At 39.9% G+C, this 18,556-nt stretch overlaps 1 protein-coding gene across 2 annotated transcripts in view; it reads left to right on the forward strand.

The window, feature by feature from the left end:
- Positions 1-190: 190 nt before the first annotated feature.
- LOC308412878 (myomegalin) overlaps positions 191-18,556 on the forward strand; it is a 56,714-nt gene continuing 38,348 nt past the window's right edge. The window contains exons 1-5 of one of the 2 annotated variants that reach the window (XM_080907532.1): positions 191-499; positions 1,760-1,800; positions 1,896-1,963; positions 8,724-8,834; positions 17,184-17,260. In XM_080907532.1, coding sequence (XP_080763658.1) covers positions 450-499; positions 1,760-1,800; positions 1,896-1,963; positions 8,724-8,834; positions 17,184-17,260 — 347 coding nt within the window. In that variant the 5' untranslated portion in view covers positions 191-449. The remainder of the gene's footprint in view (positions 500-1,759; positions 1,801-1,895; positions 1,964-8,723; positions 8,835-17,183; positions 17,261-18,556) is intronic. The other variant, XM_080907534.1, reaches the window with a different exon arrangement.

The raw sequence follows: 18,556 nt of genomic DNA on the forward strand, positions 1-18,556 counted from the left end.
AATTAAATCAGAAATGTAGGCTACACATTACTGCTAAAGAAGGCAACCCAACCCTGTGGTGTCTATATCTTTAAAAGAGTGGGTATATTCCTGCCCCCAGCTGCTCTCCTGGAGGGCTGAATCAACATTAGTGGCACTCTCTTGTGTGGGCTCGTAGCATCCTTTGCTTTTCATTTTCAGGGCGCGCATCCTCTCTCTCTCTCTCACACACACACACACACACACACACACACACACACACACACACACACACACACACACACGCACACACACACGCACACACACCCCCTCCAAACCTGAGCGGTGCGCGATGCCTCGGCCGCTGCGGATAGCGTGCTCCTGTGTGGATGTGGCTCATGTACTCCAAACAAAAATGAGTGATGTACGGCTGATTTGAACGCAGCGATGCTTTCCGGCATGGATGCCCGTTAAATGACGGAATAGCCTTTATGGAGTGGAGCTCATCGTCGCCGGAGCAAGTCTGGGGAGAGTCAGAGAGGTGAGGTGGCTGATTGTGTGCGGGGGGACACCGCAGCGGAAGACGGATGCTTATTTGGCATTTTTAACAAAAACACGACTCCGGCGATACAAACCGCGGTTTCAATCAGAGCACTGACTGCTGCTACAGTCAGGCCATTTCAGTTATTTTCTCTCACTTGGATGTGCACCCATCATCCATCCTGGATAAAAGGCCGTTTTTCTCTCCTCACAGGGCTACTCACACACAGTAGCCGCGGATCGGAGAATAAAGCTATCGGGGGTGATGCAAATGTCTCTCTGTGATTGCGCATGTGTGCATTTATCCTTACACAGCTACATTTGTAAAAGGGTTTCTGATGGAAGATGCAATTAAAGACGCGGTGTTTCTGACCTACTTTGCAGGAATAAACATAAACTGCATGCACCAACTAGGCTGCTTAAAGGGCTCATCGGTGCAGGTGGGCAGTAGGGCCTTGGAGGCGCTCAATGCAGCTGTCCTAGAAGTGATAACTAAGGCTGAATTCCTTCATGTACGCCCACCAAGTGCTTAAGAGATGAAAGCTTGACTTTCATTAATAAGGGATGGTTTTTGATAACCACTCATCACATAGCTCAAATTCTCCATGGTGACCACACCATCTGACCTATATCTGCATTAAGGGAACAGTTGTGTAAGACAGTTGTGATTTGGATGCGCTGTTTACCAAAATACTACAGCATGTATACCATTTGTCCACCTGGTGAACTTTTAAAACCCTTTGGCATGCATACAGCTGCCTTTACATTTACTGACCCAGCAGCTGTCAGGGGCATTCCCCATGAAGTGGGGGAGCACTGATGGGGCAGTAGCAGTTGGCCTAATGTTGGGCATATTTGTCTGTATACTGTTTGGGTGTTGACCCAGACTGTCTGCATCTTACTGCCGTTATTTCTAACCTTAGGGGTGACTGTAAAGGCAAACACCCCCTCCGTTAGTTGGTAGTGAAGCCCAGTTGAACTTTGACCCCGTGGCTCCTCTCTTATCTCTTCTCTCCCCTGCTGAGACTCCAATACAGAGGTGCAAATGACATCATGCTGTTATACTGAAAGGGCTTTTAGTGGCTTTTAAATTTCAGGAAGAGCTCTTTGTTTTTAAGGGCACGCAGTAAAACGGAGAGACCATTACTTGGCTGTTTTGTGTTGGAATGGATCTACTTGTGCAGGTTTTCACTCACTCTTGTCTTGTCTGTTTATGTTCATTCAGTGCTGACTTTGCTTTTTTTTGCCATTTCTTTCACAGTACTCAAGATCCTTCATCTAAGATCACAGGTCACATGACAGGTGTGTATCCCCCCCCCCCCCCCCCCCTCCTACACATAACTTAATATTTCCATGAGTTTTCAGGTTTTTTGAACGCACCTTTTCCCCTTGTTTAGATTTGTGCAGTGATGAAACAGACAACTCTCCCCCTCTCCAGCTTCACACGCTCAAGCAGTTCGAACAGGTGAGAGCTTTTATTTTTAGATATCATGGAGTTTGATGTGAGGGACACTTCTTCATCCCCATGATGCTGTATTTGAATGAATTATGTGCCAGATGAATACATGCTTCATGCTGCCATCTAGTGGCTTCATGGACTCACAGAAAAAAAAAAGATAAGGTCAGAGATCAGTATTGAGGAAATAAGGATAGTCTAACCCAGGAATTCACGCACATACTCCAACCATCTGGAGAGCATGTTTTAAAAATACCGTACTGAAAAGGAGAGCACCTGCGAGTGGAGAAATGTGGATGGAAAACACCCAGAACTCTCCTGGTATTTTAAAAATCTGCCTCTGGCTACTGCATGGCCCACTTTAGGTTCCCAGTGTCTGCTGCACTATTGCTGGGCATTGTAGCAGTCACATTAGAAGAGAGTATATTAAGTATTCCTTTTAATGTCTGGCAGGGTGCTGTTCAGAGCACTCACAATATCACTGACACAAACTCCAAGCCAAAGTCATAATTAGCATTTTAATGTTTTCTGCAGTTTTAAAAAAAGACATTACAAATAAAATGTTATTTGCAAATGAATGTTCCCTTGCCTACACAGTTAGGTCCATAAACTGCATTTTTTGTAAGTTTTCCCTCTGTACTGACATGGATAAGCAGAAGAAAATAGATATGGATTGTTTTTAATACTTGGATGCAGTCAATGACTGTCTGAAGTCTAAAACCCATGGACATCACCATATGTTGTATTTCTTCCCTGGAGATGCTCTGCTAGATGTTTACCGCTGCCATTGTCAGTTGCTGCTTGTTTGTGGGTCTTTCTGCCTTCGGCTTGTACTGAATAGCCATAAAAGCATGCTCTGTACAGTTGAGATCAGGTCACTGGCTTATCCATTGATGAATATCCCATTTCTGTGCCTTGAGAATCTGTGTAGCTTTGGGTCATTACCCTTTTGAACTATGAAGCACTGTTTGATCAGTGTTGCAGCATTTGTCTAAATCTGAGCAGAGAGTAAGAATATACAGGCTGATGATTTGGTCACTCCTAATGTTTTTTCACGGTTTCTCTGAGAGGCTTATTTTGGTGTTTAGTCTAATCTGATGTCCTTTAGGGGCTCATATTTAAAATGACAGTGAAAAGCTATAAAATACAAATTCAGCACTGAATCAATTTCAGATATTACGTTCGATTCATTTGCCATGAAATAACAAGGGAAGTGGCCATGAAACTGCTTGTGAGTCAAGTGTCCAATTAGTTTTGAGCCTCTGAAAATGGGCAGTTGTGTATAAAATGGTAGCATTTCCTAAAGAGTTGTTACATACTGATTTAAAATTGATTTAAAAAGCGCTGTGGTGGGGTACAGAGGCAAAACTACAAAGCATGTTTGTTTTCCAACAAATTATGGCCCTAATTGTACATGTAGAACTCATTTATTTTTGCTATAATGCTATAATATTCATATGTGATTTCCCGATGCATTACTAAAGTGAAAATGATAATAAAGAGGGGATGAATTGCAGTATATGTTTTTCTGTCACCTTACACAAGCACAGAAAAATCGCACCCTTTTTAATGAGATAGATGGACAGTTTTGCCATGCTTACGTTTCTACAGGGATTTCATTTAAAAACAAACAAACAACAACAACAACAACCTGAAACTAAAAAACCCATCCAGGCCACATTACTGTCAGAACTGTTGAAGCAACACATCAATTAAATTTAACCTGTTTAGTCGGTTAAAAGATCTCAAAAAGCAGCAAATCACACCACGATCTAAGAAAACAACTGAGAAACAACGTCACTGACATATATCGGTGTGGACAGGGTTACAAAACCATTTCTAAAGCTTTGGGACTCCGTTGAACTACAGTGAGAGATATTGTCCACAAATAGAGAAAACTTGGCCGACCACCTTCCCAGGAATAGTTGGCCTACAAAAATTACTCCAAGAGCACGTCAACATCAGAAATCATCTTGATGATCCCCAAAACTTTTGGAAAAATATTCTTTGGCCTGACGAGACAAAAGTTGAACTTTTTGGAAGTTTTGAGTCCTGTTAAAGCTGCATAAAACTAAAGAGCATTTCACAGAAAGGAAATCATACCAGCATTCAAACATGGATGTGTTAGTGTGATGGTTGGGGGCTGCTTTGCTGCTTCAGGACCTGGATGACTTGCTGTAATTGATGCAACTATGAATCGCCTCTCTACCAGAAAATCCTAAAGGAGACTGTATGGGCCACCAGGTCATGCCCTGAAGCTCAAGCACACTTGGGTTATGCAGCAGGACAATGATCACACCAGCCAGTCCACCTCTAAATGGCATAGAAATAATCAGATGAAGTTTTTGAAGGGACCTAGTAAAAGTCTCGACTTAAATAAGATTGAGATCCTTTGGCATGACCTTAAACAGACTGTTCATGCTGGAAAACCCTCTATTGTGGCTGAATTAAAAGAATTCTGCAAGTAAGAGTGGGGCTAAAATTCCTCCACAGTATTGTGAAAGACTCATTGTCAGGTATCACAAACACTTGATTGCAATTGTTGTTGCACAACTAGTTTATTAGGGTTGGGGAGCGATTACTTTTGGATAGGATACCTTGGGTACGTTTGGATAGCTTAATTAAAACTTGTATTTTGTATTTATTCAGGATATCTTTGTCTAATACTGAAATTTGTTTGATGATCTGAAACATTTAAGTGTGACAAATATGCCAAAAACTATGAAAGCAGAAAGGGGGGGAATACTTTTCCACAGCACTGCACATGCCTCCATATGCATGCTACTGCAAAGTCTTGCCCTAGAAGACAACAAATCATCACAGGGAACCCATAATGTTTAACTGTTAGTGCATGGTCTCACAGAAAATATGAAATGATATCAATTCAGTGAAAGTAAAATCAGACAAAAATCATCGGTATTTAAAAGAAATGGGAGAAAATTCATGTCCAGCAACACAAATTATTTCATTAAACCTTGTGACTGTTTCTGAACTGCATGTTAGAGCAATCATTTGCTCTTTTTTACTTTTTATTTGGGGTGCCAGTGCAAATAATACAGTATATCGCTCATTTGCAATGTACCCAATAATAACATCAGCAACCTAAATTCTTCTACTACTATATTCAATTAAAGAGACTGTTATAGACCAAGAAACTGATCCCCAGGTTCTCCACAGTATATGACATCTCCGTGCTTGTCTCTAAAAATGTGTGTTTTTGGACATGCACTTTATAAGAATAAAACCTGCTGGAGGAGCTGATAAGCCCAGTTAAAATGGGATCAGGGACCAAACAGTCACGAGAGCTGAGGTAATTTCTGAGAGAGCGTGGCCGGCACATTTACACCAAACAGCACTTCAAACAACACAGTGCAGAGTTATACATACACATCATAAATCCAATTTATTTCTCTTTGATGAAGAGTGGACACGTCAAATCAAATCAAATCAAATCACTTTTTATTGTCACATCACATGTGCAGGCACACTGGCACAGCACATGCGAGTGAAATTCTTGTGTGCGAGCCCCACAAGCAACAGAGATGTGCAAACACAACAACACAAACGAGCAAAATACAAGAATGGCCAACCTGAAACTAATAAATATATGTACAATATATAATAGTGTATGCATTTCTGGATGTGTATACTAAATATTTTCCTACGTGTGTGTGTGTGTGTGTGTGTGTATACACATTTTTACAAATTAAATAGTAAAAAAATAAAATAAAATAATAATAATAATAATAATAATAAAATATATAAAATATACAGAGTTGAATATGTGCAAAACAAGTGGCATTTATATACAGTGTGGAGTGCATAATGTTAAAGTTCAGTAGTGAAGCTGAGGTGTCTATGACGTGTTCAGCAGTCTGATGGCCTGATGGAAAAAGCTGTCTCTCAGTCTGCTGGTTCGGGACCGGATGCTGCAGAACCTCCTTCCTGATGGAAGCAGTCTGAACAGTTTATGGCTGGGGTGACTGGAGTCCTTGATGATCCTCCCCGCTTTCCTCAGGCAGCGCTTCCTGTAGATGTCTTGGAGGGAGGGAAGCTCACCTCCAATTATCCGTTCAGAGCACCGCACTACTCGCTGGAGAGCTTTGCAGTTGTAGGCGGTGCTGTTGCCATACCAGGTGGTGATGCATCCAGTGAGGATGCTCTCAATGGCACAGCGATAGAAGGTCCTGAGGATGCGGGGGCTCATGCCGAATCTTTTCAGTCTCCTGAGAAAGAAGAGGCGCTGCTGCGCCTTCTTCACTGTTTTGTTTGTGTGTACTGACCACGTAAGATCCTCAGCCAGATGTACTCCAAGGAACCGGAAGCTGCTCACTCTCTCCACAGCAGCGCCGTTGATGGTGATGGGGGTGTGTACTTCTCTGCACCTCCGGAAGTCCACTATCAACTCCTTTGTCTTTGCGACGTTGAGGGTGAGATGGTTGTCTTGACACCAGTGGGTCAGGGCGCTGACCTCCTCCCTGTAAGCCGTCTCATCACCGTTGGTGATAAGACCCACCACTGTAGTGTCGTCCGCAAACTTCACAATGATGTTGGAGCTGTTAGTGGCTGTGCAGTCGTAGGTGTAGAGTGAGTACAGGAGAGGGCTCAGTACACACCCCTGTGGAGCACCAGTGTTCAGTGTGATGGGGGATGAGGTGATGCTGCCCAGTCTGACCACCTGGCGTCTGTCAGACAGGAAGCTAAGGATCCAGCTGCAGAGGGAGCTGCTCAGTCCTAGATCCTGCAGTTTCCTGTCCAGCTTCAAGGGAACGATGGTATTGAATGCTGAGCTGTAATCTACAAACAGCATCCTCACATACGTGTCTCTCTTCTCCAGGTGTGACAGGGCAGTGTGTAGTGTCAGGGCTATGGCATCATCAGTGGACCTGTTGTGGCGGTATGCAAACTGTACACGTGTGTGATTATTTATGAGGATGCGACTATGTTGTGTGCAGAGTTTAAATGTAGAGGTAGATGATGTCATCCCTGATGTCACGTGGAGACTCTGCTTGGCGCCCAGCCTATCTTTGCTCTGAATTATTTAGCAACAGCATGTAACCTGACACTATAATGGACACACTCACTGAAAGCATCATGAACTAAAAATGATCTAATTGTCCTGTCTGTGTCTCTGTATTATCCAATCTTTTCACACTTGGTTTCAGCTTATGTTTGTATTGTTAGGATATGTAGAACCCGTTTTTCCTTTTTCACTCTTGAGTTCAATTCTTTCAGTTTGCTAGTTTCTCTGAGGGACATTCAGGGATTCTCCACAGTGAGATTGAGGACAGCTACCTATTAATAGCACTGTGGCTCACTGCTCCCAGGTTTCCTATTTCTTTAACTTCTTTCCACTCACCTGCCTGTTTCACTCCCACCAGTGTCTCTCAACTTCATTCCCAGAGCTGATTGTGTAGCTATCACAGGCTATGGTAAAATCAGGGTGGGCTAATCCATCTTCAACATCATTATTAGTGTAAGAGGAGAAAAAAAATGACAGCAAGGTTCCAAAAGATGCAAAACAACATTAGCATCGACACATACTCATATGTGTTGCTTCCAGTCAGCCATATGTCCCATATTTGCTTTTCCTGTAGCTCACTAAAAGAGCTTTAGAAAGAGCTATTTAGCTAATTATTGTTAAACGGCTTTAGCTGTTTGCTAACTTTGTTTGCACTTTAGTGCTGAAAGCAAGAATGGATTTTTCTGTGGTTTTCTTTATCTGAAATATCTCCTGCTTCTGCCACAAACTGACATTTCTGTCAAAACCATAAATAAAAAATAAATTTTCTAATAATGCAAGAGGCTAAAAGAGCTACTGCTACTGCTAATTTTCCCAACTGGCTTCTACATTTAACTCACCGTGAATGTTTAGGTTAAGACAATCTGTACCCTGAGTAAGATATTGAAGATGATATTTATATACTATTTTTAAGAAAAGGAGCTTCAGAAAACCCCCAGAATGGGATATGACAGGTACTAATTTGGTTGTGAAAGTTTAGTTACTTAAACTATAGCAAAGCTAAATAAAAAATAAAGCAGGTGTTATAGAAAAATTGTCATATCCCAAGTTCAGCAGTGGTGGATTTTGACAGTGGTTTGAATCCATACAGAAAAACAATGCAGACAAAAAGAAAAGATCAGAAAGTGCCTCACATCTCACCCCCCCCCCCCCCTTTTTTTTTTTACAGAGGTGTGAGATTTCCTTTCATATCACAAGTAACTGTGAGTCTTTTTGACTCCCTCCTCCCCTCCTCTCCCTTTCCTCCCATCTCCCGTGGCAGTCTGGGATTCCAGACATGTCTCCCCCCAGTAAGATAAGCTCCTGTCCCCTTCCTGTGCAGACCACAACACACCATGGAGCTCGCACGGCTACATCTCTGACCGCCGGGCTGCAGAGTAGCCCTCTGCACTGCAAACGCCCCTGAAAACCTCAGCGCGCGCGTGTGTGTGTGTGCATGTATGTGTGAGTGTGTTAGATTTAGTATGTGTGAGTGATTTTGTAGATTGTGTCCTTATGGCCTGTTAGATGCAAGAATGACACTTTGTAAATATTCTTTTTTTTTTTGAGGAAGGCATATCTGTCAGTTCCTGGACTCTAACAAAAGGGCATGCTTAAGAGCTGCTGTACTTTGAAATGGACTCCTTTTCTCCATGACATGGAGAAGTCGAGGACAGCTATTCATTTCTGATCTATGATGGACATCATGTCAAGCAGTGTGGATGCACTTTGACAGTCATGTCTAACGGTTACCGTACTTTATCACAGCACCTGAATGACCTGAAGAAGGAGAACTTCAGCCTCAAGCTCCGAATCTACTTCCTGGAGGAGAGGATCCAGCAGAAGTATGAGGAGAGCAGTGAAGATGTCTACCGCACGGTGAGTGGGACAGCTCTCTAATTATTAGGAAAGTAGTGGCAAACTACTTGACTTTTGGTGATAGCTGATTTTGTGTTTGCAGTTAATTAAATGAATTTATTCATTTATCAGTCACATGTGGTGACTGTCATAAACCATTGCTTTACTGAGACATGTTTGTTGATCCAGCTGTCACACTGGTTTGGTTGAGGTGATGGGACTTTACCAAGTGCGTGTTACAAGACATGGCTGTCCTGTGAAACACTAACCTCCAACTACCTCTTTTTGTAGTATTTTTAATGCAGTACATGTTTCTGGCTGGTTTGGCTGGCTTCTCTTTTCCTATCCGGGGTGCTTCATACTGGCATTTGGGGTTTTGTGCCCATTGTTTGATTCACAGCACAGAAACACTCAGACACATCCAAGGCTGCATAAACATGTAGAACAACACCACAATGTCAGAAAATAGCTTATAATAAAAATCAAATGACTCCTGTCATGAAAAAATATTTATTGGATGTGTGTGAGCTGTAAGTAAAATGTTGAACCTTATTACTTTTTATTACAACTCAAAATGAAAGAGTAGCACAAACGTTATCAAAAGAGATATTAAATTGACATTGAAGCTCTAGTTGTGTCAGTAATAATACTAACAATAACTTGTTTTATACAGCGGTTTTCATGACAACCTGAATCTGGATACCTTATTTTATTTTGCAAATACATTTGCATTTGTAGATACTGTAAAGGTTTATGTTTTATATGGATACATTGTAGATCTTATAAGATTTGTCTTATACTGTAATTTAGTTATGTAAGTAACACATTTAACATTATATCATAAAAAATGCGTATTTTATCTATAGTTAATTCTTGTAATTACATTGCTTGTAATGGCATTCATGTTTAAATCCGAGTAGGGCTGGGCCATATCATACCTTTCACGGTAATACCGGTATAATGTTGGGCAACGATAAGAAAATGAAATATCATGATAGAATATGGGTAAAATGTGCATGTGCAGTGCCTTTCTTTTCATACGCACATGGCGGAAAAAGCATGGCGGCAATGAGAAGGGGGAAAGGATCGTTGAATGAAACGGATGAACCAGACTTAGTTTGTAACAATGCTGCAACTTCAGTGGTGTGGAACTGGTTTAGCTTTCGGCTGTCAGATACACAACAAAGCACTATTTTTGGTAGAGCATGCTAGCGGGCCGTCGTTATTACCGTGTTTTTTGAAAAATACGGCACACTTAAAATCAGTCCTTTGATTTTTATGAAAATCGACAGTGCCCCTTATAATCCCGTGTGCCTTATGTATGAATTCTGGTTGTTTTTACTGACCTCAAAATGATTTTATGTGGTACACGGCGCTCAAAAATCTGTCAAATGTTTTAGTACGACTTTGCTAAGCTACAAACCTGCACCGCTTGATGGATTGTCGGAGCGTTGCGGCTATCGTAGGCAGGCACGTACGTACTGTGCTTCAACATAATATTACCGTATTGTGTGTGTATAACCTCTTTTTAAGTTTTGTGGATATTATACATGGTTGTGCTGAGGATATGTCGGCCACTTTCCACTGGAAATGCCTTTTGGTTAAACTCTCAGCAAGGAATTTGCATTTGCACTGTTAAATTTTTATATAACTTTAATGCACATAAAAAAGCTGCTTGTTTAAGTGAAAATACATTGATCTTTGGGTTTTTTTGCACTAATAAAGTTGTGGAGTTGTAAAGTATTTTGTCTAGTGGCAGTTATATCGTTATCGCAAATTTTCAAATGTATATCGTGATAAATATTTTGGGGCATATTGCCCTGCTCTAAATCAGAGTATAAGATGTAAAACACATGCTTAAATTTTTTTCTATTTGTCTTCCATTTGGATGCTCATATTGCATCTCATATTTATTTTCTCTGAACTGATTTGAAGTGCAGCAAAACAATATGCCTTATACATTAATTAAAATAATTGGTGCTTGGAGCATTTATTTAGAAACTTGGTAAAGCTTTTGTCCTGGAATCAGTATTTTAGATACGTGAATTGATTCGAAACTTGAAAATGTCAATTTAGATTTACATTTGCAGTGATTGCGTAGATTGCATAGCCATAATTTTATGCAAGAGCCTGAATTTTGCAAGGATCTAGCTGATTTTAATAGAAGCAAAAAAAAACCAAAAACAACCCCCAAACAAATCAATTAAATTAAATTTAAAAAAATCAGCCAACAGTATATCTTCAGATATTCTCGAAATATGGACTATGTTAAAGTAAAAGGATGGAGTCATAGTATTCACACTTTCTAGAGATGTTGTTCAGATTGCTTTAACTGTATTTTCATGATCCCTGGCTTGATTAATAAAATATTAACACGACAGCACCAGTATTATGTAATACTCCAACAGACTAGGTTATTGAAGTCTGTTAGGATTCTGTGCTGCTTTAAGGGGAGAACATCTCTGGAAATGGTTTTAAAGTTGGTTTTGTCCCAAGCAAAACATTTTTTATACAGAGTGAAACTGTGAGAGCACAAAATAAAAGATACAGTCCACAACTAGTTAAAATATATATAGTAGGAAGGGATCCAGACAGCACATCCTCCACCAAAAACCCATAACCAGTTGTGCAGTTTTAAAGATCGTGCTCCACCTTTGAAATGTATTTACATGTAGTTTTAGTTTAATCTTGACAAACAGACACAAGGGTAGCTAGAATCATAAAGCTAAATATAGCATCAGAAAAGTATGGTTAGAGTGTTGGTACTGCAGGTCACCTGTTACAGTGTCATAGTTGGAGTAATGAATGCTTGGCTTTAAATCAGTGCTAGAATCAATAATTAATTTTAAGATCGTCAAAATATACAGAATATATTAAAATATTAGATTTTTAAATAGATTCATTGATCGACAGTGAGAATTCTCTGCTTATCTGAGCAAAGCAAGAAACTCACAGATGTAATAATTAGTTGCAGATCTAAAAACAATGGTCTTTCTCATAGAGTCTCTATGAGGATGCTGTTTCTGTGAACATGCTGCTTTGCTCTGCTTCTAAATGTGTTTTCTGCGTCCATCTCTGCATGCAAAGTGTGCACCTACAGTAAGGTGACCCAGTTCAGCTGTTGTCTGTTTGCAAAAGCCAGCCGGCGTCTCTTCATCACTTTCGTTCTCCCCTGGTTCTAATTCCTTTTTGATCACCACCGACTCTTTGATATGAGAAATTAATGGCTGCTTAATCCAGCCAAACAAGACCTGAGCGTTGGTCCTCTTATCCTCCGCTATTACTGCATACCAGCAGTGATTGGGTAAACTCGATCCCATGTTGTACAGACATGCAGCTGGAGTTTAATCCGTGTGCCTCACAGGCCCCACTCTGTGTGACTAAAGGCTAATCAGTCAAAGCACTTTTTATTTGGAGACTAAATCTTTGTTCTGTGGATGCTATCCGACCTGAGCTGCTCGTGTTGAATATCATGACAGAGTGATAATGTTCCCATCTTTCCTCCAAAGCATCTCTGTGTAATACAGTACAGGCTGGCGTGTTAGTCCTGGGTACATAGTGATCTCTCTGAGAGCCCAAGAATCTCTATTTATAGAGCCGGCTTCAGTGCACTGATGTATTTATCACATGTGTCATCGTAACACGTGCTTGTATGTTTCACTTTCAGTCACATCTTAAACATATTTGAGAAACATAGTGTGGTATAAATATGTAATAATGTGTTTAATTGTTTCTTCAAATGTTCAGTTTTAGAGTCCTTACTATTTTATATGGTAAAGTTGAGAAAAAAAGCGTTTTGTGCTGGATGGATGGATGAGTTTAAAGAAGCCAGAAAACCCTAAATATTTACCATTGTTTGAGAGAGCCAGGTCAGCTCTGTCAACAGAACAGCTAGCAGCACAGCATTCCCACAGAGAGGTACCTATAAACCTGTACATCACAGCCTGTAAAATAGCTTAGCACCATGTAACTGTCCCAAGTACATGATGGGTACACGATTACAATAATTAGTAGGAAAACATGGCAATATACTACAAATATACACAGCATTTCACAGTATAATATCACAAGCAGCCAGGATCTACAAACCTAATTCCAAAAAAAGTATTTTCTGAAAAAAATAAATAAAAACAAAATGCAACTTTTTTCAAATCTCATAAACTCATATTTTATTTGCAATAGGATGTAAAAAAAACAACAACAAAAAACAAATCGAATGCGTAAAGTGAAAAATTTAGCATCTTTATGAAACATATTAGCTCGTTTTAGTTGGGTCTGTGTCATCCTCTCTTCTTTTAACACCAGTCTGTAATCCGTCAGGGAACTGAGAAGACCAGCTGTCAGACGTTTGGATAGGAACATTGTCCTGTGATAGTCTGTTATAGGATTCTAGTTTCTCAACTGGACTGCAGGAAAGTCAGTTCAGCACCTGGAATCTTCTCCTTTGAAGCCATGCTGTTGTAATAGATGTGGTATCCAGTTTGTCTTGCTGAAATATGCAAGGCCTTCCCGAAAAAGACTTTGTCTGGATGGGAGTTCATGCGATCTAAACCTTTATAAAGATGCACGCTTTTGAATTCAGCACTGACACCAAGCCAGACGGTCCCTCTCCTCTTCAGTCCAGAGGATGCAGCATCCATTTTTTTTCCAAAACAGAATTTTTGGGAAACAGAACAGTTTTCCTCCCATTAGCAGATGTCTGCCCATCCCTGGTTTCTTCCTGTTAAAAGGGAGATTTTCTTTCCTACTGTTGCCAGTGCTTGCTCAAAGGGGGTCGTTTGATTGTTGGGGTTTTCTCGGTGTTATTAAAGGATCTCTACTTTAAAATATAAACTGCCTTGATGCAAGCATTTCTGGATCATGTTGACATGTGGCTTCTTCTTTGCATGATAGAGCTTTAACCAGCACTGTGGATGACACGGTGAACTGTGTTCACAGAAACTGATTTTGGAAAGTGTTCCTGAGTCTATGCAGTGATTTCCATGGCAGAATCATTTGTGTTTTTAATGCATGTCCTGACTAAAGGCCCAAAATCACAGGTATCCAGTACTGGTTTTTGACCTCGTCCTTTGCGCACAGAGATTTCTCCAGATTCTCAGAATTGTTTGATTATATATTTTTCACAGATTGATGAACCTCTGTCCATCTTTACTTCTGAGAAACTCAGTCTTCTATACCACCACATACTTTTTTGAAAAAAAGTTGCTGCCGTCAAACTCAATTATCTGATATTTTTCATAGTAAAATGTTGCACTTTAAACACGTTACATTTTTTTTTTTTATCTTCTATTGTAAAGAAAATATGGGCTTAAAAATTTAGATATCATTGCATTTTGTTTTTATTTATATTTTACAGAGATTCGCAAATTTACTGGGTGGTAAAAACGTAGGTGGGTTTATAAGGTACATGTTAAAATTTGGATTTTAAAACATTTATTTCTATAGTTTTCATCAAGCTATTTGCACTGTGATGTCAAATATGTTCTTAAAATCCACAAAGATGTCCAGAGTCTTTAGTCTGGAAAAGTGTGGAACTTGGGGAAGTTATTGAAGGACCCTTAAAATTAGAATAGAATACAATAGCATAAAATAGAATACCCCTTTATTGTCATTGTACATCTACATTGAAATTATGGATTTCTAAAGAAATTACTCATCTAAAAAGCTGTTGTCAGTATAATTAATGTTATCGATACTACCAAACCATGTAAATCTTTGGTATCAGTTAAAACAGGATGAGCAGGATAATAATTCCAAGAATTGAAGCTGATGTGATAGCACATCACTATTAGCTGATCACTCCCCATGATACAGGTGTGTTCAATTTCTGTGTGGTGAGCCTGTCAAGGTTCGAAGTGCAGCCATCCCCCTACCCTTAGTTAAAAGTGGATGTGTTGCTGAGGGCCGTCAGGCCAGGAGAGGCCAAAGTAGCAGGTGCACGGTGATGGGTGGCTATATATAGAGCTCTTTGCGAGACAGTTCCTGTAAACCATGTTGTTGTCTCATGCACACGCACACACAAACACAAACATGCACACACACGGGAATACATGTTTGCTATTATCAGAGTCTTTAGACAGGCTTCATATCATCAGGAATCTGGAACCCATTTATCACATATTTATTGCATATGTTAAAGCTGCTGTTGCATGACTTAGTAACATAAGTTGAAAAGGATTGTTTATCATAAGACATTACGCTGAACAATGGCAAATCTAAAAGGTATATCTACAGTCTTTATAGTTTTATTTTAAAACTTAAACATAGAAATATAGAAAACCCAGCTTGTTGTAGAGGTTTTTTTTAAGATAGTCATGGATTTGTTTAAATTAAACAAACTTCACTCTTAAAAAAAACACTCTTTCTTTTGTTATTTTTTTCTGTTGATATGATACACTGAACATTGAAGTCATTTAGTCCACACAGTATTTCTGCCTCTGTGGGGTCATTATTGTCACTGTCAATGGTTCTGCGCATTAGTTTCTTCATAAATCAGTTATTCATTTCCTTTATATTTCAGAAACAATGAAAAATTATTCATCACACTTTCCTGCAGTCCAGGTTTATTTCATCAATTGTCTTCAGGCTACTGCATAGGCAGTATAAAAGATAGATGTAGTGACATCATCCACTGGTTTCTGAAGTTTTGAGATGAGCGTTTCCACTGTCGCCAACTTGGTTTCAAAAAACTGGATTCAGTAGGGATTGATTGAATTCATTTTGCATTTAAAATGACCGAAAAGTCCATGAACTCATGAGTAAAGTGTTTTACAGAAGTCAGCTCAGAAACCTGTTTTCCCAAAGACTTCCAATGGCCTGGAGGCCCTCTTAAGGCTTTTTGTCAATTTTCGACCAACATTTCATTGAGTTGACCTTGAAGACTTTGATGTAACCCAAATTTTCATAGATTGTTAACATGATCTGACTCTACACAACTACAAAGTTTGAACATTTCATTGAAATATTTTTGAGCTACTGTGTTTACAGACAGAATGACCCCGCACATGACGTCCAGGGCCGAGGTAATAATTGTTATTTTAGATATTCAATCAGTTTTCTTTTGATCAGTAATTTGATAGTCAACTAATACTTGCAGCTCTACAGCTGCAGAGCCCTGCGGATTTAAGCACTCATAGTTCATGAATATTGGTTAGTTTCAGGGTGATTGATATTTTTTTGGTTAGTAGTTCTGGATACTCTTAACAGGAGAGCTCTCTAACAGCAAAGAGGAAAAGGTCAACACACGTGCTTGAAGGCGGAATAAAACTGAACATTTAAATTGCTCAGTACCGACCACTGAGAGCTGCATTTGTTCAGCCTGCAGCGGACAGACAGAGACAGACAGATAATCCGTCCTCTCTGGCTTTGCTGAGGTCAGAATGCAAAGAACGATCCCCACGATTAAATTGTCAGTCCTCTAACACTGTGTGAGAGCTCCGATTGGCACCTAAAATGTCCCCTGTGGACCTCAGCAGGTAAACAAACTGTGGAGTTCAGCTTTTGGCCACAGCGAGCGAGTATCTGAGCTGCTCTGAATTCTCCAGCTCTAAATATACCAGCCGTGACAGTTCGGTCAGATGCTCCGCACTGATGACACACAACACCCATGAAGCCTTGATTCACTCAGCAGAGACGGGGCAATTACAGCCTGAGATGTAGTGGTTAAGGACACTGAACAAGGACCAAGACAAATGAGTGCTAAATATGTGACAGAGATTTACACAAACAGCAAATCAAAAGCAGAGAGAGTGATGAAAACTTAAAAGCTTTTCCACATTTTATCATATACATATATATCCATTCTGCACAAAAGGATCAGCCATATTTATTGCCTAATTTATTGTCTAACCACCTGTCATTTGTGAACTCAGAAAGTTTTGCATTTTGGCTGTAGCCATTTTCTTTGGATCATAAAGTGACCATCTTTGGACCAGAGTGTGCTAAAGCTAGCAAGCTTGGGTAATAAACATAATTTTACAGACTTAAGACAGTTAAAGCGGCTTAGAAGCCATAAAACTGTGAATATTAGTCAAGGAACCACAACTGTTTTTTGTTTTCACCGCGCCGTAAATAAGAATCTAAAAAATGTCACATGTTTTGCTGTAGGTACCACGGTTACTTAGCAACTAAGGCCACATGAGGAGGGTTTTATTTATTTATTTATTTTATTAGTAGATTAACAATAATGAAGCTCAAATCAATTTTTTATTACTGATGAAAGATTTCACATGATTTAGTTTTTATTCTTTATGCCTCACACATGTTTTATTTTTAAGATAAGGCAGAGGAGGTGGTGCACCGAGGAGTGAGCTTGTTTTAAGATAACACGATGTGTTAACTGATTATCTTGATGCTCTTCATCTGTTGCAGAACATCGAGCTGAAGGTGGAAGTAGAGAGCTTGAAGCAGGAGCTTCAGGAGAAACAGGACCTTTTGGACAAAGCCCTGTAAGTCCACAAATATTCATCAGAATTAGTTGTTAAAGTACAATAAGGTAAATACTACTAACAGATTATAACAATTAGACAGATGCAACGCCAATTGGAAACTAAAGATCAATAACAATCAAGTTGAAATATTCTTCAGACATGTTCTGTGATTATTAATAATCTCTATTGCATTTCTTCTTCTGTGGTCTTTTCTCTTTTCTTTCACTGATGTACACATTACCACAGCACTTGGTTAACTTTCTTTTCTGATTTGGCTTTCATGAAGTGGTGTTCTTGCTGGATAATAAATGTAATGCTCTACATGGTCCTGTCTTAACTATGGTAACACTTCATATGACTAAAAGCTCATATGCCATGCAGCTGCTGGTAGACACACACACACACACACACACACACACACACACACACACACACACACACACACACACACACACACACACACACAGTAAGCCAAAGCGTAGATCATTAACCTTTAAATATGTGTTCTCATTTGTGTCTAGGGATGGGTATCGTTTAGGTTTTATCCGATACCGGTGCCAAATCGGTACTTTTGAAACGGTGCCGGTGCTCAAACGGTGCTCAAACCGGTGCTTAAAGAATGGAGAACACAAAATTGGTCCAAAAATCTCTCATGTTCAGCTGGTTTTTTGTAAAAAGATATCAATGTTAGCCTTTTCTGCAGCTATAGGGCATATATGGTATCACTCTTGGCTGGAAGCAGTGCTTAATCAATGGAAAAAACACAAACTTTGTCCAAAACCTGTCATGTTTAACTGTTTTCCACTTTTTCTTTGGTCATTTTAGCCTTTTTGGCCAGGGTGCAGGGAGTATCTGCCATCAAACAAGAAGACAGCCGCATGTAGCTATGATGAGGTTTGCTAGTTCACCTTACATGCATTAATGTAATAACGTGGTTAGCCTACTCAACGTAAATTACACACGAACAACATTAAGCTACTGACCCAGAGAAGAACGGCTGCTGCTGCCATCATCATTTCTGCTACACTGACAGGGCTAGGGGCCAAGACTCTCCTCTTCGGGGTTTTTGGGGGATGTTGCTAACTCCAGGTCAGATAACAGGCAACCCACGCACAGTAGATGTGCTCGGTGTGAGGTCTCGCAGCAAGCTATCAAATACGGCGCATTTCTGGGCTTTTAAAAAAAACGCTATGCATCGCCAGGTGTTTCATCGGATTTGAGGTGTTACCTCCTTTGACAGTATCACAGTATCAGCTTAAAGCACTTGTTGCAGGCTGCTGAGTTTGCATATTTTGCTGTGAAGTACAGCCAGAC

The sequence above is a fragment of the Rhamphochromis sp. 'chilingali' genome (genome assembly GCF_963969265.1).
Source record: "Rhamphochromis sp. 'chilingali' genome assembly, chromosome: 16".
NCBI lineage: Eukaryota > Metazoa > Chordata > Actinopteri > Cichliformes > Cichlidae > Rhamphochromis > Rhamphochromis sp. 'chilingali'.